General features: G+C 47.4%; 5 protein-coding genes across 9 annotated transcripts in view; 3 read left to right on the forward strand and 2 right to left on the reverse strand.

Moving 5' to 3' along the window:
• LOC117584921 (neuronal growth regulator 1) overlaps positions 1-10,780 on the forward strand; it is an 82,918-nt gene extending 72,138 nt beyond the window's left edge. The window contains exon 7 of the mRNA XM_034274071.1: positions 10,687-10,780. Coding sequence (XP_034129962.1) covers positions 10,687-10,759 — 73 coding nt within the window. The 3' untranslated portion in view covers positions 10,760-10,780. The remainder of the gene's footprint in view (positions 1-10,686) is intronic.
• Positions 1,055-19,830, reverse strand: LOC117584920 (sodium/hydrogen exchanger 9B2). Of its 2 annotated transcripts, XM_034274066.1 has the most exons (11): positions 19,575-19,830; positions 18,845-19,171; positions 11,343-11,772; positions 6,287-6,574; positions 6,035-6,217; positions 5,783-5,958; positions 5,608-5,714; positions 3,501-3,689; positions 2,764-2,907; positions 2,267-2,368; positions 1,055-1,508 (listed from the first exon to the last, which is right to left on the reverse strand). In XM_034274066.1, exons 1-11 carry the CDS (start codon positions 19,588-19,590, stop codon positions 1,251-1,253), a joined length of 2,220 nt encoding a protein of 739 aa, XP_034129957.1. In that variant the 5' UTR covers positions 19,591-19,830; the 3' UTR covers positions 1,055-1,250. The 2 variants fall into 2 exon arrangements, with proteins under 2 accessions (XP_034129957.1, XP_034129958.1); XM_034274067.1 differs by lacking the exons at positions 18,845-19,171; positions 19,575-19,830 and adding an exon at positions 13,825-13,973.
• Positions 7,007-8,300, forward strand: LOC117585351 (odorant receptor 94a). The gene is made up of 3 exons (XM_034274795.1): positions 7,007-7,749; positions 7,813-8,179; positions 8,247-8,300. The coding sequence occupies exons 1-3, from the start codon at positions 7,007-7,009 to the stop codon at positions 8,298-8,300; spliced, it is 1,164 nt and encodes a 387-aa protein (XP_034130686.1).
• On the forward strand, positions 9,452-10,678 carry LOC117584922 (odorant receptor 94b). Its single transcript, XM_034274072.1, has 2 exons — positions 9,452-10,549; positions 10,625-10,678. Exons 1-2 carry the CDS (start codon positions 9,452-9,454, stop codon positions 10,676-10,678), a joined length of 1,152 nt encoding a protein of 383 aa, XP_034129963.1.
• Positions 19,831-21,876: 2,046 nt separating the features above from the next.
• Positions 21,877-25,915, reverse strand: part of LOC117585491 — a 12,076-nt gene continuing 8,037 nt past the window's right edge. For 3 of the 4 annotated variants that reach the window (XM_034274987.1, XM_034274986.1, XM_034274988.1), the window contains exons 4-5: positions 25,149-25,320; positions 21,878-23,695 (exon numbers count right to left, since the gene is read on the reverse strand). In XM_034274987.1, the coding sequence (XP_034130878.1) occupies positions 22,281-23,695; positions 25,149-25,320 (1,587 nt within the window). In that variant the 3' untranslated portion in view covers positions 21,878-22,280. Of the gene's footprint in view, positions 23,696-25,148; positions 25,321-25,915 lie in introns of all 4 variants that reach the window. The other variant, XM_034274989.1, reaches the window with a different exon arrangement.

Raw genomic sequence — 25,915 nt, forward strand, 5'->3', positions numbered from 1 at the left:
ATTTTTTTTTTGTTGCCGTCTTTTAATTTGATTCCTTTCAGCATTCACTCAACCAGGCCACAGATGAAGCTCCGACGACCACCGCCACCGCCACCAGCGTCGGGTCGGGTCGGACGTCATGCGAGCGGGCCCACAGCAAAAACAAAATCATCAAAAGCGGACACAGGACTGAGCCAAGTTCATTCTAAGCCGTTTGCATTGCAAATGGTGCATCTGCCACTGCCACTGCCACTGCCTGGCGACAAAAGCAAAGAAGATGGCAATTGCCCCACGGCAGAGGCAGAGGCAGAGGCGGTGGCGGTGGCAGAGACTCATACTCTATGTGGATGTGGCCGGCCCCACAATCACTTTTCAATTAAATGGCATTCTTCTCTGGGCCATTATTTCATGTTTTCTTCTACTCTCGGCTTTTTGTTTTTTTGCTGTTTGCTGGTGCTCGGGGCCAAATGTTCCTTGCCACAAAGGCAGCAAAAGGCGTGGGAAACGGCAAACGGGAGACTGAAAGACAGCTCTTTGAGAATAACGAAATCATTTTGGGTTCATTTATTTAGTTGACCAACTCGGCTGAAAGTCTTTGAGCCCCTCTGGAGCAGCTGTTTCAATTGTCAATCATTAATTGGGATTGATTTGACATGACGAGACGATGAACACGAGTAACTCCGAGGAGTACTCCGACTGCCCAACTGACACGGCAAAGCGTTTAAATCCCTTCAAATTAATTAGAAAATCAATTAGCAGGGTCTCCCGTTTCGGGATTAACATAGATCCAGTCATAATTAGGTGCCGAAACAAAACCCGAAGAAAAACAATAAAGTCTTTTGCCACTTTCCAAAAGTTCGCTTTGGGTGCCGCCGTGTTAGTCCTGCAGGATTAGGGGCTAAACTTTGTTAATTCAGGGCAAGTTTCTGGGACCAGTAAGCAAATAACTGGCAAATTAGGCCATTAAAAAAAGAAGGTTCTCCGTGCATTGCTTTGAGATTGAAAACGAATTGAAAAACTCTCCTCACCAATGTGAAGTGGGGTTCGAAGTGATTTGCGGATGCTCAGGGAAATATTTCTGTAACTTTTCGCATTTAGTTTTATTTCCATTTGCACTTTGTATTCGCAACGACATAAGTATAAGTACAGCTAGGGGTAGGTATGTTGGGAGGTATGTATATAAGTACGCCTTGCTGCGGGAGAGAGTTAAGCCTAATGGCATCCAGATCCGGGGCAAGATCGTTACGCCTGCAGCAGCAACAGCTCACCGTCTATGCCCTTTTGTATGCGTTGTAGGGGGCCTCGAGCACGGTGGTACTGGGGGTTGCAGCATCGTTGGCCTCCTCCACGGCATCGCCATGTTTGAGCCAGTGCGGTGCTAGCCGCAGCATGAGGATGGCGCCCAGCGGCGCCGTGAATATAATCGCCAGCACTGAGATGATGAGCACATTGCCCGCCAGGGCCAGCTGCGCTTCGTTGGCCACGCTGGCAGCACGTGCCAGATCCAGTGCCACGGGACCCAGTGCCGCCTGAGGGTACACAGAGAGAGAGAGAGAGAGAGAGAGGGCGAAAGGAAGGGCTCACTGATTAGATGGCTCAAATTAAGAACAGGCAACCGCTGCGTATGAGTGATATGAGCACAGCGCAGCGTCAAGCAGATTAAATGCGGTTTTGCAGCACAAATTTTAATTAAATCAGCACAACAACAGCAGGAAAAGGAGAAGGTGGACAGTGAAATATGTGGCCGCGGCCGAACCGCACATTAGGGAAAAGTTGAGCGAGCGAGCGACATTGCCACATGCTGGCTTTTGGCCGAAAACTCGAAGCAAGACACATGCAACAGCAGTCGCCAGGCAGCAGCAGCAGCAACGGCTTAGTAAGCCAGCGTAACATTTAAATTTCGGACAACCACAGACACAGATGCACAGACGGACAGACACGCATTGGCCAGGCGACATAAACAAAATGTCTGTTTGCGGTTAAACTGCAAACAAAAGGCTTCCAACTGCCAACTGCCAACTGCAGCAGACACAGAGAGAGAGAGAGAGAGAGAGGGAGAGAGTGAGTCCTCGACGTAGACGACCTGCGAATTCGTGTATAACTTAAGCATTTGGTGGAAACGGGGACAAGCCCCTTTCGGTTTGGTACTGCTGCTGGGGTTGCCATGGCCAGGAATAAAAAGTTCGAGAGAAGGGCAGGGGTGGAGCTGGTACAGGGACTCCGACTCGGACTGGGACTGGGACTGGGGCCAACCGCAGCAACATGACACGCGGAACGGGAAACTTACTTGGACAGTTGCTTTGGGAAAACCGGAAATTGTAATGTAGGCACGTTCCTTTCTCGACAGATTACCGCCATATGTGGATAAATATGCAAAACCCAAGCGAAACTGCAAACGAGAAAACAAGAAAAGGGTCATCTCTGGTTAGTCGTTTCACTTCGCTTCGTTCGCCATGGTCCCCTATCCGTTCTCCCTTCCTTCTGCCTTCTCTGTTGTGTGCAGGTAACATTTGCATTGCGGTGCCGGAACATTTTCATTTCGGTTCACCTCTCCGTCCGAGTTTTCGTTCTCTATATTTGTTTTTTTTTTTTTTTTGTCGACGGAGTGACCACGGGGACTGCAGAATACTGTACGTATTCCCTGCACAAACTGAGTGAGAGCCGAAAAGAAATTAAATAAGTGGCAAAGGAGAACGGAGAACGGCGAACGGCGAACATTGTTGCATTCCCCCTTCGGAGAGAGCGAGCCACCGGCGGCCACCGGCGGGCGAGCATTTTAATTACCAAACTTCCGACCAGCACCAGCAAGGCCCCATAGCCGATTACATGGCCCTGCAGCACGTTGAAATTAATTTCCTTGCCAATGAGTGCGAACGAGACGGGCTTGAGGAACTTCCACAGCAGATCCAGTCGCTTGGGGACACTCGCCTGCAGCAAGAGAGAGACAAAAACAGAAAGAGAGAGAGAGAGAGATAAAGTTCATAAATTGTGATTAGATCAATATATTCCCAAATGGCATTCAATTAGGACTGCTTATGTCGTTTCCCCTTCTCAGGGAGCAAATTAAAATCCATTGGCCGGGCCGGGCCGGGCAGCAGCGTAGGAAAATTCTTGAAAAAACTTTAACTTGCCACGTCAAGTGCAGGAGCAGCAGCTGGGCTAAAGGTAGAAAACAAATCGAGAACTAACTTGGCACAAGGACGTGATGTCACAACCCTCCCAGCAGTCCCACACTGGAGGAGCCTTTTTAGAGCTAAGCTCCAACAAAACACTGTTGCTGTTGCCGTTGCTGTTGCTGCTCCTTCGTAGGCCTTGGAATGATATAAAAAATGGCACGCTATTGCTACATGCTACATTTTTCAAGAGGCAAAGCGAAAAAATAACAGGTGGGTCCATGGCCATGCCCCCAAAGCACTCAGTTACGCAAAGGCTGGACGACCAAAACACTCTCGAGAGCACAAAAAGCTAGTCACAGGCATCGGCATCGGCATCGGCATCAGCATACCCCAGTTTCGACATACAATCTGATGGGCCTGCAGTTGCTGCGGTGTCAGCTTGCTCTCCTCCCGCCTCCAGCCAATTCTCGCAATAAAGGCAGTCGTTACACATCCCAGGGCACCGGCCGACGTATAGCCAATGACGCGGCTGCCCATCACGGCGATGGTGCCGCCCAAGATGGTCAGCACGAAGCGGAGGCCATTTGCGTACGTCTGCAAGGGATGAATCAAAAGACAGATGTGAAAAGAGTGGATGGCAAAATGGTTGAGTTAGAGGCTGGCATAGACGTGCGTACTCCGGAGATGCCTAAAAAAAAAAAAACCAAAAAAAGAAACCAAATCACTTTACAAAACTCTGATGGAAACTGTTTTTCATCTTCCCAGCCCCTCCACTCTCCTGTTTTGAGCATTGTTTGTGCTCTTTCTGCTTTGGTGGACAGTGCGCCGTGTGGTCAGGTTGCGTATACGCAAAGCATCGAACAAAAAACTCAGCCTTGTCTTCCCACTTTCCACGCGTTGTTCGTCCTTTTTTTTGTTGTTTTCATTTGGTTCGTTTTGCTGTTGCTTTGGCTTTTGCTTGCATACGAAATTTGTAGCCAGCAACTCGAAAAAAACTGTAGCTAAATGGCCTGAACAACGATTTAGATCTGATAAACCTCGACTCGAACAAAGTTATCTTTTTGTTTTGGCTCTGCTCCGTCTTACATGTAAGAATATTTTGTATATTTTACTCGCTTTAGTCATGCTCTGGGTACTCGTTGGTTTTCTGGACAGGTGTTGAAGCTGATTGAGATCTTTTAATTTTGCTAGTGCAGCTGCTGCTGCTGCTGCTGCTGCTGTGGCTTCTCGTCCTTGACTGCCCTCCCTCTGCCCTTCAGAGCACTCACTTTGGCATCCACCGCAAATCGCTGCAATTCAATTTTCCTTTACTCCTTTGTCCACAGATTTAGAAGGTTTAAGCTGCATTTTGCTCAAATCGAATGAAATTGCATTCAATTGCGCTTCGTTAGGCGACTTGCCGGACACTCGATAAGGGGAAGACGGCAGGGGGCAAGGGACAAAGGGACACAAATACAAGTTTCCTCTTCAGCGCTTGCTGCGAAAAGTGCTTTGAACTTTTAATTTTTCCACCTTCCCCACTGTGTTGTAAGTTGAGTTTCCTTTCCACCTGTCACCCCCCCCCCCCCCCCCCAAATGTCGCATTGAAAAATGCTGTCAATGCGCAGGAAAAGCGCCAAGGTGGAGTGTCTAAAGGTGACTGCGAAATTACAAGGGACTGCGTAATCATAATAAAATAAAAGCAGCACCAATGACACGCGAGAAGATGCTGGGACCAAAAACTGAGGCCTGATGACAGTCACACACACACACACAGAGACCAGCCCACCCCCCGCCCACCACTAACTCGCTCTGTGAACTGTGAATAGCCTGTGGCTCCAAGTGTGTGTGTGTAAAATATGCAAGGATATAAGGATGCAGCGACTTCAACGGCGCACAGCGTGAAATTTTTGTACAAACTGCAGCGCCGCGTGGCTGCGGATGCCACTTGACGACGATGGCGACGGCGACGGTGACGGCTACGGCGACGTCGCGTTGCAGAAAACAAAAGTTATGAGAGGTCTATGGGTGTATGTGTGTGTGTGTGTGTGTGGCAGCCCTACTGCATTCGGTGGCACCACCCATGGCGTTTGATTATGCGCGCCATTAGCGGTGTAAGTTGCGGCAATGAGTTTTGTGGCACTGGCTGTGGCTGTGGCTGTGGCTGCCACAATGTCCCCAGCATAACTTCACATAGATGCTGGCAGTAACTGTCGTCGCAAATGTCGCCAGCTACGTCGCTCCGCTGTCGTCGCTGCCGCTTTGCATGTAAGTGTCTTTTTATGCAAAATGTACCCACACACACACACACACACACACACACACACACACACACACCATAAAGAGGGAGAGGATCTCCTAGTGGCACCCACTGCCATTCCATTGCCATACCCAGTGATGCTTGTGCGCGTTTTGCATCATTAAATGCGCTGATTGAGTGTCTAAGTGTTCACTGAATGTGCATTTTAAGTGCAGCTACGTCTACGGGTGTACGGCTACGTCTATGCCTTTGTCTGGTGTGGACAGGGCTTACCGCATTGCGAGAGGGCAAGAACTGGAGCATCATGCCGTACAGATAGCCAAAAACGAGTCCAATTCCAATGCCAATGGGTCCCTGCAGCACTTGCTGGGTGAGCGAGGCTGTAAGCAAAAGCAAAAGCAAAAGCATTTATCGACGGATAGACAGAGTCGAGCTGTGTGGCACGCACTTGTGGAGAAGATGACGCTGATTATCACGCCGAACATGAAGATGGACACCACATCGTTGCAGGTTGTCATCGCGTAGATGAGGGTGTGTATGCCGCTGTTCAGGCCCAGACGATCCTCCTTCAGCTTGAGCATGACGGTGACCACCACATTCGGGGAGATGGCGGTGATGACCAAACTGTGGGATTACGCAATGCACATTGATAGCCAATCAATCAGACCCAAAGAAAACAACCCAAGACCCCAGCACTCACCCCAAGGTAATGCCCCAGAGCCAGGGCATCGAGAGGGTGAGGTAAGCCAGTCCGGCAATGGCCGCCACCTCGGCTATCGTGGGCAGCAGTGTTAGGCGGAGAATCATAAACCACAGGCGCTTAAACGCATTACCGTCCAGTCCGAGGCCAGCCAGCAGCATGATATTGATCAGAGCCATTTCCCTGTTGGAAGTTTAGACACTTTTCGATTGGGAACTGCGCTTAGCCCGCACTCTGCTGCCGAACTCTTACCTCAGAAACAGCTCGAATCCTTGGTAGCCGTCAAAGTTGGCCAGCCCCAAATTGGCATAGAGCACGCCAAAGAAGAGCATGCCCAGCATGTCGGGCAAGTGCACGAATGTCACCAAAATGCCGGATATCTGGGCTCCCACAAACAGGAATGCTATGCGCATGATGACTGTCTGTGGCGGCGAGAATTCCCTCAGCAGAATCCAGGCCATCGCCCAGAGACCCAGAAAGATGACCAGCAGGGCGACATGCTCGGATATCTGGGGCCAATGCAGCACCAAGTGACGCCACCTGCAAAGAACGCATCACAATAGTTCATTCAATTTCAATTTAATTTTATGCAAGCAAAAAGCGAACAATGCCATGCCCAACCTGGCTGCTGAGTGGTACTCCGGAGGCCTCTAAGCAGAACTGCTTACCCATAACTGCTTGCCTACCTGCTTGTTTTCTCTGCACTGCTTGACTGCTTGCCCTGTAAAGCGCGCTCTCTCTCTCTCTCGAAGCTCGCTCTGTCCACAGGAAACTCCCGAAAGGGTTAAACCTACTCCGTTTGAATGCCCAAAATATACTGAAGAAGCGAAAGCAAACCCAAAACATTCTGGAGTTTCGTGTCTCTCTGTTTCTCAGTTAAATTATGTAAATATAATTGCTGCTAATTGCCGTGCTGCTTGAGCACTATAAAACCCCCCCGGGCTTTAGCGACGGGCGTCAAACGGTAAACAAATGGACAACCACAAGGATCGCATTGCTTCCATGCACCTGATTCTGCAGGTCATGCGACTCTTTGGCCTCTGGCCCTGGTCTCTATCGGAGGGGGAGCAGTGGACTGTGTGGGATTTCGTGAAGCGAAACTATCGCTTTCTGCTGCACCTGCCCATAACCTTCACCTTTATCGGACTCATGTGGCTGGAGGCCTTCGTCTCGAGCAATCTCGAGCAGGCGGGTCAAGTGCTGTACATGTCCATCACGGAGGTGGCGCTGGTCATCAAGATTCTCAGCATTTGGCATTATCGCACGGCTGCCTGGCGGCTGATGCACGAGTTCCAGGAGGCGCCAGAGCTTCAGCTGCGCTCCCAGGCCGAGCTGGACTTCTGGCAGCGGGAGCAACGCTACTTCAAGTGGTTCTTCTACATCTATATACTGATCAGCCTGGGCGTTGTCTACAGCGGCTGCACTGGAGTGCTCTTCCTGAAGGACTACGAGCTGCCATTCGCCTACTACGTGCCCTTCGAGTGGCGCAACGAGCGCGGATATTGGCTGGCCTATGGCTACGATATGGCAGGCATGACGCTGACCTGCATCTCGAACATTACGCTGGACACCCTGGGCTGCTATTTCCTGTTCCACATCTCCCTGCTGTATCGATTGCTGGGCCTGCGATTGAGAGACCTGACGAATACATCGGATGAGTCCTACTTTGGCCAGGAGTTGCGTCAAATCTTCAGATTGCATCACAGTGTGAGCAGGTCTGTGCGTCCTTACAATACAATAATTCTATTGCTACTACTGCTCTTCCCCTTCCTTTGCAGACTGAGCCACACCTGCCAGACAATTGTGTCCCCTTACATTCTCTCGCAGATCATTCTGAGTGCCCTCATCATCTGCTTCAGCGGCTATCGACTGCAGCATGTGGGAATCCGCGCCAATCCCGGCCAGTTCATAGCCATGCTGCAGTTTGTCAGCGTAATGATTCTGCAAATCTATCTGCCCTGCTTCTACGGCAACGAGATCACAGTCTACGCCCATCAGCTGACCAACGAGGTCTACCACACCAACTGGCTGCACTGCAGGCCACCACTCCGCAAGCTGCTCAATGGATACATGGAACACCTCAAGAGACCAGTTGCCATCAGAGCTGGGAACTTTTTTGCAATTGGGCTGCCAATTTTCGTAAAGGTTTTTATCTGTCCTAAGAGTGTTTTCACGTTAAACAAATGAGTTTGTTTCTCCTTTGTTCCTCCAGACCATCAACAATGCCTACAGTTTCTTTGCCCTGCTGCTGAATGTCTCTAAATGAAAAATCGTGGATTTATGGCGAATCTTTAACATAATCTGAATAATATGTATTCCCGTCTTCAATAAAGAATATTTATAGATAATAATATTTCGAATAATTTCTGCCCATTAGAGTAAATACGGGTAATGGGTTGTTTGCGATTTGGCAATAAGGTAAATTAGAATAAATACAATTAAGTTTGTTGTTAGAACAGCAGAACAACAGCCGACAAGCAGTACAGCAGATAAACAGTAACAGCACAACGACAGTAACAGCCCATCAGCAGCCGACAAGCGTAACAGCAGAGAAGCAGTTACAACAGAACGAGACTAGCAGCAGTCCAACAGCAGACTAACAGAATAACAGCAGACCAGCATAGAAGCAGTAACAGCAGAGAGAGATGAGCTGCCGATCATCAGCAGAACAACAGATAAGCAGTAACAGCAGAAAGAGATTAACAGCAAACAAGTAGTTCAGCAGCAACGACATAAGCAGCCGATCAACAGCAGACAAGCAGAGCAACAGTGTAACAGCAGACTCGGTGGAGGATCTGTGATATCAGCTGAGATCAAGCCATACAATAAATAATTCCTCAATTAAATAATATTTAACCTTTACTCAATGAATGTTTGTTTAATTCAGAACATTGTGGAGCACATCGCTGTGGGTTAAGAACCTTCTGAGAGCCTTTGATTAACTGAAAGCAACAGCAGGACATATCCTCATGTCTCTCTGTACTCCTCCCTCTCTTGTCGGACATTGCGTGACTGGTGTATTTTGTAGGAGACACAGCCAATCAATGGTTCCCCATTATGTCAGTGGGCTAATTATTGTAATTGCTTTTGCCTTAAAATTGTATAAATATTTTGGCTAATTAACTAAACGAATCAGGGATGGAACATCCTTGGAGAATGGCTCACCAAAAGAACCAGTTCCACTCGATTCAATGAAAAATGAAGTGAAAACAAATCATTCATTGGATTACAGTCACCTTCTCGGGTTTTATTTTTACTAGTTGGACGGGAACTAGAATCGGAAAAGTGTGTTCCAGTGGGAAACGAATCAAGAATACAACCCTAGTTTAGAATTACGTGAAGGGGTGCCCGTTTTGGAAGGCCATAAGTCTATAAAAGCAGTCAAAGGTCATTTTAAAACTATTTTAATCACTGAAAATGGAGTCCACGGATCGTATAGCTGCAGTTCGGTTTCTGATTACGCTCCAGCGCTGGACGGGACTCTTCAAATGGCAGGACGAAAATGGCACTGACCTCTGGTCAAAGCTGAAGCGCATTCATCCATTTGTCCTGCATCTGCCGCTGACTTTCACCTACATTGCCCTGATGTGGCTGGAGGCACTCACCTCCGCTGACTTCGAGCAGGCTGGCCAGGTGCTGTACATGTCGCTGACAGAGCTGGCCCTGGTCACCAAAATCATCAATTTCTGGTACAGGCGAGAGCAGGTCTCAGAGTTCATTCGCGAACTGTCAGAGGATCCCGCCTACGAGCTACGCACCCGCGAGGAAGTGGAGCTCTGGCACCGCCAGCAGCGGCACTTCAAGCGCATCTTCTATTTCTACATCAGGGGCAGCCTATTTGTGGCTGCAATGGGCTATTTCAGCGTATTCGTTCAGGAGGAGTACGAGCTGCCCTTCGGCTACTACGTTCCCTTTGAGTGGCGCACCCCGGAGCGCTACTACTACGCCTGGGGCTACAACGTTATTGCCATGACGCTGTGCTGTCTGTCCAACATCGTGCTGGACACCATGGGCTGCTACTTCATGTTTCATATCGCCATGCTCTATCGGGTTGTGAACCTCCGCCTGCGGGCGCTGCATCAGGCACCCGAAAAGGTGGCCGCTCCCGAGCTGCGTGCCATTTTCCGGCTGCACACACGAGTGCGCCGCCTGACGCGCCAGTGCGAGGTGCTCGTCTCGCCCTACGTCCTCTCCCAGGTGGTGTTTAGCGCCTTCATCATCTGCTTCAGCGCCTACAGGCTGATGCACATGGGCTTCAGGGAGCGGCCGGGTCTCTTCCTCACCACCCTGCAGTTTGTGGCCGCGATGACTGTCCAGATATTCCTGCCCTGCTACTACGGCAACGAGCTCACCTTCCATGCCAGCGCCCTGACCAACAGCGTGTTCCACACCAACTGGCTGGAGTACTCGGTGCCCACTCGCAAGATGCTCAACTGCTACATGGAGTTCCTTAAGCGACCCGTCAAGGTGCGAGCCGGAGTCTTCTTCGAAATTGGCCTGCCCATATTCGTCAAGGTGAGAACTGGCGGTTAGCAGCCTCCACTCCAATTCTAACTTGTGTGTGTGTGTGTGTGTGTGTTTCCTTTGCAGACAATCAACAATGCCTACAGTTTCTTTGCCCTGCTCTTGAAAGTATCCAAGTAAGCGGAGAACTCAGCCACACACACACAGCCTCCCCACAATAGAACAAACCCCCCGAGGGCCAGGCCACACAAATTGTGTTAAACACAACACCATAACCCAGCAACAGCAACAGGAACAGCAGAGGCAACAGCTACACCACAGCAGCAGTAACTCATATGCCACGTTGTGCCGTTGTCTGCGTCCCGCACGGAGTTCCACATCGAGTATAAATGCCGGCAGGCAGCAAGGCATTTCGCCAGCTATTAAAGTAAGTGTCACTGCCAAAAAGAAGACAAAGAAAGCAAAAAGAAATCAGGCTTGACTGCAACTAGACGACGACGACGACGACGACGACCCGGGAATTGGGGCCCAGTCGCAGTCGCAGTCGCAGTCGCAGGACCCAGACGTGAATCCACAGCCATGCGGAAGCACGCGCGGGTGCCTAGTGTGGCGGCGGCAACCATGAGCACCATTGTTAGCGCATAAAAGAAATAGAAATAGAAATAGAAAAGCAAATGCAAACGCAAAGCAAAGCAAGGGCCGGATATGCGAAAAACGCGTGCAATGCAAGTGTGAATGGCGCTGGCTGTCCCGCCGGAAGTGCATTCAAAGGGTTAAGCATGGATCCGAACAATGGTGCTGGAGCACGGGGTTCCATGAGGGGCCACATGAGCATTTCACTTACCACTTGGGTCCTTTGTATTCCTCGCTCTGGCCTCCACCACTGGGAACGGGCAGGGCTCGAGCTCCAGCATTGTTACCGGCAACATTTTGTGTTGTATTTGTTGTTAAATTTAATGATGTCGGCGTTAAAATTATTGTTGCAGCGTTTTGTGTGGCATCGCCGGCACTCGCACCCGCACCCGCACCCGCACCCGCACCCGCACCCGCACCCGCTCCGACACCATTGCCATCCGTCTGCGCTTTGTTGTAGTCTTCCGGGAATTTTTGTATGTCTAATTTCGTATGCAGCGACGGGGCAGTGTTGCCACTCTGTGTGTCCTGTGGCGCAGTGTTGCCGTTGCCGTTGCCTTGATCCTGTGTCATGTTGTCAGCCTTCTGCTGCTGCTGCTGCTGCTGCTGCCTCTGTTTTTGTTGCTGTCTGCTGCGCTTAGCTGTAAGTGGCAAACAGATTTAAATGTTTTAATAGATATGCCAACGTCAGAGCAGCTGCAGGACAGCTGCAGAGTGCACACAGAATGTGCGGGGCTCCCAGTATTCCCTTCGAGCCAAACCGAACCGAACAAAACCATCGAATGGAAGCGCTAACAAGCTGCATTTAGCCCATTTTGCATTCATTTCTGCAGCTCATGCATAAGTAAAAACCGAGAGGCGAAGAGCCCCATGTCAACGGTGCTGGCATCTCGGCAGTCGGCACGTTTAAATTGCAAAGTGCAGCCGAGTGCGGCTTTCATACGTACAACCTGTAATACTCGTACTCGTCCTCATCGCACTACCTACTACTCAAGGTGGTGTCGACGATGGCAAAATGAAGATTGCAACAAAGATTGACAAGCGTTGATTGCGCCCCACTCCCAGTCCCAGTCCCAGTCCCAGTCACAGTCTCAGCTTCAGCTCCAGGAGACCCTCAAAGAAGTGGGTGGATAGTGAGGCTGAGAGGTGGCTGGATGCAACGAGAGCGCAACGATGCAAGGATGATGATAACCCTGCTAGCGGCAAGGAAATTGTTTTCGCCAGGCCACGACAAAGCCTGCCAGTCGACAGGTGTGTCGAGTCGGCTCCAGCTCTGGCTATGGCTTTAGTTCTGCCTCTGGGGCACAGCCTCTGCCAGTCGGGTCGAGTCGCCTGCGCCATAATTGGCCTTATTGTTGCCGCGACAACTTCACACTTTTCACACTGCCAATGCTGGGTGGCAGGGCATGACGGGGTCTGGCTGTAGCCTAAGAAATACATAAATATTTCCATTTATAATTAGCGCACTTAATGCCGGTTCGCCTGTCGACAGCCTGTCGAACCATTCCGTCCAATTGAGTGGCTTCTAGCCAGGCTAATTGGATGGGAGACCTCTCTGGCTCTGGCTCTGTCTCCTCCCTGTTTTGCATTTGAAGCGCTGCTCTAATAACGACAATTTTTCAATCGCAGTTCTCACAATTATTATGCAAGACTGTGTCTGTGTGAGTGTATAGGCTGTGCAATCAGCAGTTGATTTGATTTGAGATTCTGTTACTTTTTTATATATTTTCTTGACACCCCATCGACTCGACTCGACTCGATTCGTGTTTGTATTTGATTTTAGAAGACAATCTGCTTGTCATTTGTCACCCAACTTCCGGGGCGCTGCTACGTGTTAATTGTCCGCAAATATTTAGCGCCAATTCGAGCTCCAGTTCGACACAGTGTGACAATCCGACAGTTGTTTGCGTATCTGTATCCCCCGGATCACGTGTCACTTCTGAGATTCAGGCTATCATGCGACCTATTCAGACGCACACGAAACGACAGGGCAGGGTCCCTAAATCAAGATATGTATATCCCAAATGGATTGAAAGTGGTACTTTCTGGGTAATTTAATTGCATTAATCAGCAGGAGATTGTCTTTTATGCTTCAGGAAATCAATAGAGTTCTTTGAAAATATTCAATCAGCGCTCCCGAGAAGGATTTGAGAGTAGGATTCTAGCATTTGCATTGCATTTAGTTGAAGAACTCTGATCTAAAATCTACAGATAAATCCACCTTTTTCCATCCAGCGAGAGAGGCTCATGCTTCCCATGTTGACCTTAGTTATATTCATATATTTGTTCTTATACAACTACAGCTGATCCATAGACAACTGCTCTCATTGCCATCCAGAGAGAACTAATAAAAACTCAGAGAGACAAAAGCGAACCCAGCAAACAATTTGTAGACAGAAACAAAAGCATTCTGCGGCGCTGGTGCCTTTTTCTAGTTTTAAATGAATTCATAATTGCATTAAAAATATATTATAATCAGCAATGGAATGGGTAAAAGCACCGTTAAGGTAACTGACTATGAAATATTAAATAAATAGTTTTCAACACAAAATAACAGCCAGAGCAGTCTGAACTTTTTTGATAATCTGTGCACTCGTGAAATGTGAAACAAAACAGAACATAATTTTTAATAGATTTTGGCAAAACATTTAATGAAACTAAAACTAATTTTGATTGCCAGCTGAGCCACTCACCTAAACAATTTTCTATGAATAAATGGGTTTTTAATAAGCACAAAATTAACAATTTCCATCGAATATTACGTACATTCTATTTAGGGCGGGAGAAGCCCCTGCTTGTGGAAACACCGAACCGATTGAATTAAACGCCAAATGTTAACTAATCGCATTCGATGCCGGCTGACAACTGACTTCTGCGCTGGTCCCTGCTATCATTTTCATGGAAAGCATCTCCCATCTATACATGTAGATACATTTTATCTTATGCTAATAAAAACAGCACACAGCTCCACAGTCTCCCAGAGAGATACTCTCGCACGGACACATACAATTTTTGTTTAATATTTTAAAATTAGCAAATAAATTGGAAGACAACAGAGCGGGCGAGAGAGAGAGAGCGCGAGACGAGAGCTGCGAGCTGGGAGCTGGGAAAAATATTAAATTATTAACAGACGAAATTCAATGGAATTAACAGCAGCGTGGCATTAAAAGATCAAGATATAAAACAGAGCTAGAACATCGATTACCAAGTTAAAGCAGCCAACTAGTGCCGCCTTTCAAGCAGCCTCTTGACCTCGAGCATAATTATGATTACGAGCATTTGCTTATCTATTAATTAGTCCTCCCCCCCCTCCCAAATAATCAACAAAGAAACTTATGTACGCTCGGTAAATATTTGCGATTTCAGTCCAATTGCTTACAGCCATGGTTCATTGTGGCTTCGAGCCAATTGCAAGTTCAATGAGAAGTTGGCGTTTGGGCAATGGCAAATATTTAAGTTTTGCTAATTAATTTAAAATATCTTCTCAATAATAAACTGTCTTGCGGCATGGCCTCCGGCTGGCAGCCAAATGGGAAATGGTAAATGGAGGCAAAGTGAAGCTTGGGGTATGATAGCTCCCGCCCCGCACAATTTTTTGTTTGAATTATGTTCCTCATTTGAAAGTTTCTGCCACACCGAAACGTTGAAGTTTTGTTTTTTTTGTGTCAGGCATGGGAAAAAATTGTGCATAAATTGTGCAAAGGTGTCAGCAGAGATAGCGAGCGTAGCACAGGTATTGTAAGACAGGACTTTCGGCTGCAATCAAGTGGCTGGAGAGCACTGGCAGAGTGGAGAGTGGTGGGTAGCACTTCTCTGTGATATTTCATATTCATGCCCTGCACTCGGCAGGGGCAGGACTACAAAAAGACAGCACGGAAAATGTTGAGCCAACTTCAACTGCAAGTTGGGCGGGTCATTAAGGCTTTCTTTTGCACTCGAGGAACACGGACCACGGACCACGGACAGGGCCTGGGATTGCTGCTCGCCCCATTGATTATTACCTTTGGCAGAAGCGAGTTACCCTGCCACTCCACCCCATTGACCGGGGGGCGTATATTTCTTGAGACTTTCGTCCACGCCCATTGTTGGCGGCTATCGTTGAGCTTTGCACAGTTTCCCCGTGGCACTTTTTGGCATTTTATCTTGTCATATTTTCTGCAACTTTCAAGTGACCAGGCACACAAATAATGCAAAAGTTTTTTAAAGCCAACGCCATAGATGCGATGCACAGAATTTCGCTTTTCAATTGCTGCGAAACTTTCCACACAAATTATACGACGACGACTTTCACAGCGAGTGACGCACAAAAAACAGACACTCCGCTCTCACGCTGCCCCGGAGTAAGCCGCAGAGTCAGAGCCAGAGTCAGAGTCAGAGTCATGGATGCAAAGATGGCGACGAGTGCATTTCCGGGTGACGGTAAAAGTTTTTGTCATTCGGTTGTCATATGCCGCACCACCAGCAGCAAAGTCTAGGAGCGTCGAGGAGCATCGTAGACAATGAGTTGCGTACACAGCTGAGGTGTTAATTTGAATCAAGGCAAACACTTTCGCATGGGCCACCGCAGAGGCCACCGGTCAGGGCTGAGGAAAAACCAAAACAAGTTGGGAAAATCTTCACCAGGGCGAGACATCGGTGGAAACTTCTTAAAGAGCTAATGGAAAATTTATTGTTCTTTTTGAAGTTGCTGAAAGACTTTGCTGCTTCTTCTGCTAGTTCCTTTTTTATTGTCACTTTTCGTTTAGATTTCCTTTACGAGTGGGCATGGGGCACGGGGCACGCGGCATGCAGTATAGACTGCAGAAAGTGCCATAAATTTGTTTTATATTTTGCTGATTCATTCACTGCGCGTTGAAACAATCCCCCAGGAGGAGCATTCGAGTGTTTTCAGGCAGACTCAGAGACTCATACCTATTTCCAGTGACTTATATGAGTTATTCAACTATTCATTATTTAGAGATCCCTTTTTTCAATATGTTTAAACCGTAAATTGCACAGGAGAACGAACGATAATGTGGATGCTGATGGCTGCTGCTGGGTATCCTCGTGTGTGTGTGTGTGTTTGCTGAGGAGTTTCAAGTTCCAGGACTCTCTGTCTGAGTGTCTGTCAATTCACCCTTTTCCACCCGTACCTAACATACATTTATTTTATTTATGTTTACTTAAGCGTGCCACCTTTTAAGTATGCCACCACCCATCATGCTTTCTGGAACGCCCCGCAGTCGCAGTCGCAGTCGCAGTCGCAGTGTGCGTGTTCTCAATGTGAGCACAGAAGAGGAGGGCTCCTGTTGCATCCTCTTATGTACTTGCAACTTGCCTGCTAACCAGTGCGTGGAAACACATTCGAAAAAAATATGTAATTTCTTTTCGCAGAATATATTGTATGTACGGAGCACGGATGGCTGCCATCGAGCATCCCAGCAGCGGAAGGAGCGGCATTCCCGCCAACAGATGAACACACGCTTCAGCGATTCGCATCTAATTTAGTGCTCATGCGAGTATATTGCAACGTCAACAGCAAATCAGTGCAAACTGTCAGCTTCTTGGCTCCAGGCATAGAAAAATACTTGGAGCCCAGAGAGACAGAACGATGGAAAAAAAAAACAGGTCAAACCTTCACATGGACTCAAAGCCCATTCATAGCTAAGCAAATAAAAGGACAGATTGAAAATGCAAAAACCAAATAAGCAAGTTCTCGGCATCACTTGCACACAAAAACAGAGACGCAAACTGAAGGAAAAAACACTGTCAAAGATGATATGCCACACAGACACACTGGCAACGTCGCTCGATTAAGCTCGTAGTTTAGAAATTAGCTGTGGCACTCAAAAACTGAGTCAACGTTTGCGTGGCAAGTGCAAGTGCAGCATGCAGCATGCAGCATACAGCATACAGCACACGGAACATCCAGCAAGTCAAAGCGAAATGCTGTGGGGCAAAACGCATCAACGTCAATGCACATGGCGTCGAAAGGAGAGTCTCCACACATCTGTGCCACAAGAGTCGAAAGGGGGGGAGGGGGGTGTGTACGGGTATATGTAAGTTGAAATTTTCCCATTCATTTGGCAGTCATTATGCTCAGTCAGAGCGAGGCATCCAGCAACAGCAACAGCAACAACAAGAGCCACAACGTTGGCATTTATAAATGTCATACACTGCGTATACGTAATAAACCGAACTGAGCGCAGTGCCGTACCCAGGCACACAATACTCTGCCGTACAGACCCATGCACATGCCTTGCATTTATCAATAGTCGAGAATGTTTGCGTGTGCAAAGCGTATATCATGTTGGCTTTAGTTAACAGAAACGTCGCCAAAGTGACAGACGACCAGGAGGCAGGCGAGGCACTCGTTGGTCTTTGGTCGTTGGTCGGGGGAATACATCCATTTAAGATTGAGCTTGAGAGATTGCCTGAAACGCAGCATTTAAATGGAATTTATTTAATATAAACGAGCTGGCATTAGCCATGTGGCCGATGCCTGACGGCGGAGGAGAATCTATTTAAATATGACTTTTGCGCGGAGGGGCGAAGCGGTGGCAAAACTCGAACTGAATGCACAGGAAATGAGCTCCGGACTAATGCATATTCATGGAAATATACTTTTCCAAATGGAAGGCCTGTGGGCTGCCAGGACCAGCAGCAGGAGTGGGTCCGGGACTCGTGTTAGTTGTCTGATTGTGAGCATTTGTGCGCAACTAAAACAGCTCATTATTCGTGTGAAATATTCCGTTTTTGGCAGTGTTAACCCTGCCGCAACAGTCCAAAAGCCCAGCCCTGGCTCTTGCTCTGTTCGGTTCGGTTCGGTTCGGTTCTGGCAAAAGTTTTTCCCGGACAGATGCAAAACAATCGCAACTGCATGAGCATTTCAACAATAATAGCTGGTGGATTCGTTGAAAAACAAGCAGCGACCACCTGCCAAAACAGGCGAAGGGCCAACCGACAAATAAACAGAAAGTAGTGGCTGGCACCCTATAGCATGATTCTGCTAGCCAAGGGCTGTGGCTGTGCCAATGACAGCCCAAGAAAGTTCATGCGAATGCAATTCGAGACATTTCGGCGTCAATATACGGAAATATTACGTACATACGAGTACATACGATTGCCAAGCTCTCTGGCTCTCTCTCTCTCTCTCTGATTATCTTGCAAGCATCCTAGCAGAATCTGGAGTTAACTTAAAATCGAAATGCCTCAATCAGCTCATGGCAGCTCAGAGCGAGGACTGTGATTCGGCTGTAGACACAGCATGCGGCCTGTTCCTCCCACTTTGCCAGCGCTGTTTGCACAAATTCGAGCTTAGACTGGAAGTGAAACAAAAACTTTGAATAAGCAAACTATGAATATATGCTGAGATATATGTACACCACATATATATGTCTGTATCTGTATCTGTTTCTGCATACTCTTCTTGTGAGCACATCTTCATGTGTGCAATGTGCCTCTTGTCTGTCTCTGCGCTCTCTTCAGACCCACTTCGCTTGGTTGGCCAACAAAGGCGTTGACGTTGTGCGGAAAGTATGTGCATCTGAATGTCTCTCTCTCCCTCTCTCACTCTTTGGTCCTGGCATCCTCCTCTGGAGGAAAACGAAAAGAATTTCCGTTGCAAATATTTTTGCTTTGCTCCAGCACCAAATTCTCGGTGCACTCCATGACGACAATACCATACGAGCTACCCCCCGCCACACTCAAAGTACAATTAGATGGATCACTCACCTTCTGGCAGCATGGGGACAGAGATTTGCTTTCCCTTGAACGACGACTGGCCATGGCTGCGCGGCGGTGGCTGGGGACGCTCCTTGCTGGACCTAATCCCAGTTGATTCCCCCAGCAGATGCTCCTTTTCGGGCTCCAAATCGGCAAGAATGCTGGCGGTCACCGTTTCGCTGGCTCGCCGCAGCAGCTGCAATGGCAAATGGTTGGCATCCTGCTGGCGATCCTGTTTGGGCATCGCAGGTGCCTGATAGGCGTCATCGAACGGGTTACTGCTGCGGAAGGCCTGCAGCTGGGGGCCATTGTCGCCCGCCACCACATCGAACACATCTATCGGGACGGGACGAGATTTAGTCATTAGTTGGCATAATCAATTTCCGAAATCCGATTTATTTGCACACGATTCATTTATTGGCACTTTGGCAACAAAAACCAAACGCCAATATGCCACGTATTTAATTGATTAACCATAAACTCGTAAATTAACAGCATTGGAAAAAATCCACATGCTAAATATGATAAATATAAATACAGACAAATATTTGAGACGCACATTGGATACCCTTGCGGGTGTGTTAAGCTGGGATTGGTATAAGTTTTAACAATAAATAAATGGATAATAAAATAAATGCTATATGGAATAATTATTATTATTTAATACAATGATTAGTTACAAACAAATACCTCGCACTAAGAAGACAAACTAATTAAGAGTATTTAAACAGCAACTCACCAAATTCGCTGCTCATGTTTCCTCTTTCCTCCCTCTTCAGCACAAGTTTCCGTGGCAACCGAAGAGCGAAGCAAAACAAAGCTGAGCAAAGAATCAAAAAACGAAAAAGCACAAAACAAAGAGAAGTCGCTTCACTGCCGCCGCCGATACTCAATGATGACGTATGCGGTGGAGCTTTATTGACAGCCGAGACAGAGAGAAGAACGACTGGGCGCAGAGACAAAGCGATAGCTACGCAATCGACCGACTGACCACTTGACCACTTGACGCTGCGCGACTAGACGGACGACCGACGACCGAACGCTGCACTGCAAGAAAGAACAATACGACACAACTAGGGCAGGGTCTGCGGGTACATCCGATTTCATTAATTGTATTACACGTGCTCTGGCAAATATTTGCGCAACGCATTAATTAGAAAAGCAGTTGAAGCGGCGATTGTGCACTCGGTCGGCGGAGAGAGCGGCAAGCTCTTCGATTAAAACTAATTGGCAAACAAATAAGCGTCGCAAAACAAACGGCGCTTCGACCGCGCGAATAGAGAAAAATGAGCAAAGAGAAGAGATTATGTATGGGCAAGAGACGTTCGCGTGAGAAGTGTTGGGTGTGGGAGAGGGTAAGAAGCGAGAGGAAATGGAGTCTGTAAGGGTGGATGGGTTAAACAGTGAGAGGATGAGTTGGCCTACATTTGTACGAGTATGTTAGCGCGTGTCCTCTCGTGAGAGCATTCTGTGATCATTATTCACCTTGTTTTAATACACCTTGAACTGGTGAAACGGTTGAAGTCGCGTGAACTCTTTAGTCGTTTGGAGTCGAACTGAAGGCTGAACCAGAAACGCGTATCTTTCCTACGAAATATATTTTACTCGTAGCTCTCCAATTAACCGATAAATAAGTTCTGTTTTAGTATCGGGAATTGATAAGACTACTGAAATATGTATTGCGCAACCCGGGTATGCGGTTGCCAAGCAGAGAGGTTCTTAGTCATGACAAGCGATCTGAACCGACCTACCTTAACAAATGCATCACATTAAATACTTTTCAATTGATTGGCTCTCAGATACTTACCGGACTCAAAAGATTGCTTCAAATCTGATATGTATCGCTATCAAGTGCAAAGATTCAAAAACCTGCAAAAGATTTTTTATTGCTGTCAAATTAAACAGCTTTCAATCATATTTTTGTTGCATGTCAGTGACCGGGACATTCTTTGATAACCTTGATGGGTCGGCTGTTGCATTTGTTTTTAATAATTGTTTTCTCAAATTTACATTTTTACTGGCTCATCATTTTTGCCACTTTTTTCCGTAATTGCGATCCGGCATCGGTCTTTTTAATTTACCTGATGGACCGCTAAGGATACAGCACAGTGCTTTCATTGTCCCCCCCCCCCCCCCCTCACGACCACAACCCGAGTTGCAACCAGATCATCTCCACATCAGAGGCTCACATAATGTGTCAGGTTGTGCGAAAAAAAGTGTCGTGTGCAGAAATTTTTAATTTATTTTAACTATGTACACGTGCACTTTTTTCGCGTTGCCCGATACACAGCCCATACCTCAATGCAGCGCACTGCATAAGATGTTGATGATGTTGACGATGACGATGATGATGGCTCATCAAAAACAAACAGGCGACAGCGTGGAAAGGCTACAAAAGCAAACAGGCAGGGGTCGCAAGCGCGCAAAAAATGTACAATAAAGCAAAACGTTCCTTTCAGCCACCCAAACACGGACCATATAGTGTACTATGGTGTGGGGCACTGTGATTTTTGTTGTATGAAAATTGAAGTTTTTTCCTTACATATAGTAAACATCGATGGTGCAGAGATTTATGTATTGCATGGCACTGATGAAAATTACTCATGGGTTGGCCCCGAGTTTACTGTTTGTCGGACAGAAGAGGCGGCAATTTTTCGCCCACACGCACACGCACACGCACACGCACACGCACATGGACATGCAGATGCAGGAGCAGCAAGAATAACGGGCAAAAAACATTAATTTGCATGCAAGTCAATTATCAGGAGGCAGCAAACAGACAAGCGCCAGTGGATGCGGCTGTTTCTGCTGGTTTGCAATGCAAATATCGGAGTTATTTTTCAACAAGAAAGAATAATGCACCTCTTGAGCTACGAAACCGAAATACTCTTGGCACAAAAAACGCTATTATAATATCGGAAAATGGGAAATTGTGCAACGATCCCAAGATACTGAGAGATACTGGATAACTGGCAATGGTATGCCATTACCATTTGCATGAATGCTGAGGGACAACCGATTAAATCTTGTATAGAGTATTAAACACATCGATGTTTACATGACGTTCAATTTGCCTGGCCAGCAGATTTCTAAATGTTTTTATTAATTAAAAATATTGCACATTAAACACATTTCCAAATTGCGTTTTGCATTTTTGCGAATAAATACACGAACACGAGTACGACCACGAGTACGAGTACGAGCATTAAAAAAATGCAAATATAATTTACAAAGCACACAACCGTCAAGCTCGTCAAGAGATTTTGCCAGCAGCCACGCTCCATTTGTATTTCGGTTTTTATTTCAACTCGTTCGGAATGCCATGAAAATTGATGCTAAATTACACTGACTCTAAATGGGAAATTCATTTGCAGTCTTTGCTTTCCACATTCACTACTCACTAATGAATATTCTAAGCTAATCACTAATTAGGTTTAGACTATAGCTAGGGGGCTGGCGCACTTCTTTTCACTGTGATATCAAAGGCTGCGCAGGCGTTCTGCTGCAGGTTGTGGCAGCTGAGGAAATGGCCAGAAGCAGCAATCTCCGGCCAACTGCGCCTGAGTGAATGGGCGGCACCGAACCACTTGACATGCCCGCCCTGTGTCTCGATGACAGTCTCAAAGTGTGACTCCTCCTGTGGTCGGTTGTCCGGGTCGTCCAGGTGCCAGAGGAAAACGGCATGCCCTGTGCTGATCGGTATGACAGCCAGGAAAAATGTGTGCACTCTGACATGCTCGTGGCCCGGACTGACATCCTCGCTCAGGCTGAGGCATGCCACCGCCTGCTGGGACGGCAGCTGGACGTGCAGCCGCTCCCCGAACGTGCCGTACGAGTGCAGCACGGCCAGGCGATGCTCGCTGCTGAGATGCCTCAGCAGCTGCCACTCGCAGGACTTTATTGATGACGCGCCCGAGCCCGAAACTAGCGACGACGTTGCCTGATTTACTTCAGATGCTGGCGCCTGTTTATGGCTCCCCACTGATAAGGTGGCCGCTGCAATTTCGGCTGCCACTCCGTCTGCGGTGGCTGCCCCAGCTCTGACGGTTGACAATTTGTTCCGAGAGACGGAAAGTTTGAGCACAGCGCTGCTGCTGCTGCTGCTGCTGCTGCTGCTGCAGCTGGAGATACATGATTTCCCAGTGGGGCAATGATAATTTTGAAATTGCAGCCGGCCTTTGCCGCCTCCTGGGTGCATCACCTGCTCCTGCTGCTCCTCCTGTTCCTTTTCCTTTTCCTCCTCCTGCTCCTGCTCCGCTGTTTGGTGTTGCCCAGTATTTATGTTGGCAACTTCATCGGAGCGCAATCCGTCTTGATCTTTGCCTGTAATCCGACAACTTTTCTTACTCAACTTTAACTTTGGTTTAACGAGCATATTGTTGCTCTCGAGCAGTTCCAGCACCGACTTCTTCTGCTGCTCGCTGAAACGACTCTCCTGGTGCTGCACTTTTATCAGTGTGCAACGTTGCAGGTCCTTCTCGTCCTGGCCCTGACCGTGCCACCTCCTGCTGCCGTTGCTGCTGTGGTTGCTGCTGTTGTCGACGGCGGCGACATTATTTCGAATTCGAGCATTTTCCTCATTTCCCTTTGGCATTTGCTGGTGCTGCAGCACCCCTCCATCTGCACCTGCACCTGCACCGGCACCGGCACAGCTGTCTGTGGCATTCAGAACCGCAACTGCCACTGCGTCCAGCTGCAGTTGCCTGGAGATTTGCTTGCCGCACTTCTTGCCGGTGTTCGACTTGGCCAGTGCCATTTTTGGTTGATTATGATATTCATTTGTGCACTTGTTGACGCTGCTCAGTTTTCGCTGACCCTCCGGGCCATGGCCCTGCTCCGCAGTCACCTTGTTGGTTTTACCTGCAATAAAGAAGGGAAAAAGTTTTACAACAAAAACAGGTCCCCAAATGTAAATGCAATGCAACTGTTGCCACGAATAAATATCTATGGCCCCTCACTGTCATTCACTGTGCAGTCAAGTTCGGCCACTGCCCCAACTGTAGCTCCTGTCCCTAAGGGCCATCTATGGCATACGCACAATTGTTGATGGCTTGAAATTTTCAAGTTTTCCTGCAGTTGGAATTGTCTTTTTGCGCTCGTTAGGACATTCCCCGAACCCTACACAAACCCAGCCCCTTGGCAGGAGGAAACTCTCAAGAAGTTTAAGTGGCAAATGAAAATAGAAAAAGAAAGTAAATAAATTGCTCCATCTTTATATAAATATGAACGGGAACGGGCGGAGAAAGAGGAGTGCAAAATCTCAGCAAAAACATAAAGAATGCACACTTAATGTAGAAGCAATAAAAACGTACTAAGCAGAGACTAAGCTAAACAAGAGGAAACAAGAAAAGAACTTGGAGTACAATTGATACAATAACGACTGTAAGATACCCGCTAATCGATGGCCACTAACTATCCTTTTAAGCATCTTGAATTGTTCACACAAAAACAAATGCAGGAGCATCTGTTGCAGCTTTAAAATGAAAATATGTTGATAGCAAATTGAATATTAATGCTGGCCTTTAGTTATAATAAACCCACAGACTCTTGTGGTACCGCGTAGCAACCAGGCAAAAACGCACAGGAAGTTGGCAAAAAAATAAAAGAATAAGTAAGAATGAGGACCAACAAGTAAAAGCAAATGCAGACAACGGCGAAAGAATCTTTCGTGTTTGTTCTTGTTGCCGCTTGTTACCTACGCTGTAAACTTCACTTGAAGTTGAGTTGGGCGGACGCCGACGCCGACGCGGACACGGACACAGACACGGACACGACACAGATTGAAAATGGCAACGAGGGCGTCCAAAACTTTAAGCGAGGCAGCAGAAACAACAGGAATATGTAACGCAATGCCAACAATATGGCAACAGCACAAAGCGTGAAAAACTTTAGCAATTTATGTTACATAATTATGCTATAAAAATAAGAAGAACAGGAGGAGCAGAAGATGAGCCATTGCGCTCAATTTCAAGCACTCTTGACTTGGCTCCTCACCATTTGCCTTTGCTTTCATTTGCTTTCAGGACTCTCCATCTCCATCTCCATCTCCATCTCTCGGTCTCGGGCTTTCTGTTTAGCAGAGATTTAAGTGAAAACATTGACACTTGGCGCTACTCAAAAGTTTTGGGCACAAAGTAAATGACAGCTGGATGATATATCTTTTGATAAATTTAGTCTAAGGAAGGATCCGTCCAACCCAAACACATAGACACCCAAGACAGATGTCGCCTAATGACAACGCTAATTTGGGTATCGTTTTGGCACGATTAGTTAGATAAAAGTTATAAATACAAGTAATGTGGGTTGCACTTACCGCCATCGCAGGGAAAACTCTCGGCCAGCAGGGTGAATAATTTATCCGACAGCAGGCAGCGACCCCTGGGTCCAAGGGGCACACGACACACCGGACACTTCACGGACCGGCTGCGGCAATTATTGCAGAGCACGTGTCCGTTGCAGCACTGCCATCCAGGTGGTTTGATGACCTGATTTTTGCGTTGGTTTGGCCAGTTGGAAGGGGGAGAGACCAAGTCAAAGGAAGTGCAGCCACAGAAAGAAACAGAGAGAAAATCTTTATGAAAACACACACAAACATACGAATGTATAATTATACAATGAGTGGGGAGGCTGGGGATGCTGCGGAGGGGAGTTTATTTCATTTAATTATAACCATCATGGGCAGTGAGCACAGTCAAAGGAAGCGCTCTGCAGCGCTCTCTGATTGCTTCTTGATTGTACACACATCGAATTGGATTTGAAGAAAACGAAACCAATTCAAGTCATTTGTAATGCTCAAAACTGAAACTAAATTTGATTGTTGCTCATATATATTTGGCTGTGTTCTGTCTCTGCCTGCCCGGGCATCAATCGCAATCCCCTGCAATATTGAGGCTGCTCCTGTTTCTCCTTTGCTCGCATTGACATGAAAAATGTATTATGCTGGGTATGTTGTGCGCAGAAAGCTTTCCATTTAAATTGAAAATCAAATTGAAAATATTGCAAGCGGATTTAAAATAATACAACTGTACGGGTATTTGATGCGCACAAAAATACTTTTGCGCATTTCAAGCTGCCCCTGGC

Source organism: Drosophila guanche, unplaced genomic scaffold (assembly GCF_900245975.1).
Source record: "Drosophila guanche unplaced genomic scaffold, DGUA_6, whole genome shotgun sequence".
Taxonomy (NCBI): Eukaryota; Metazoa; Arthropoda; class Insecta; order Diptera; family Drosophilidae; genus Drosophila; species Drosophila guanche.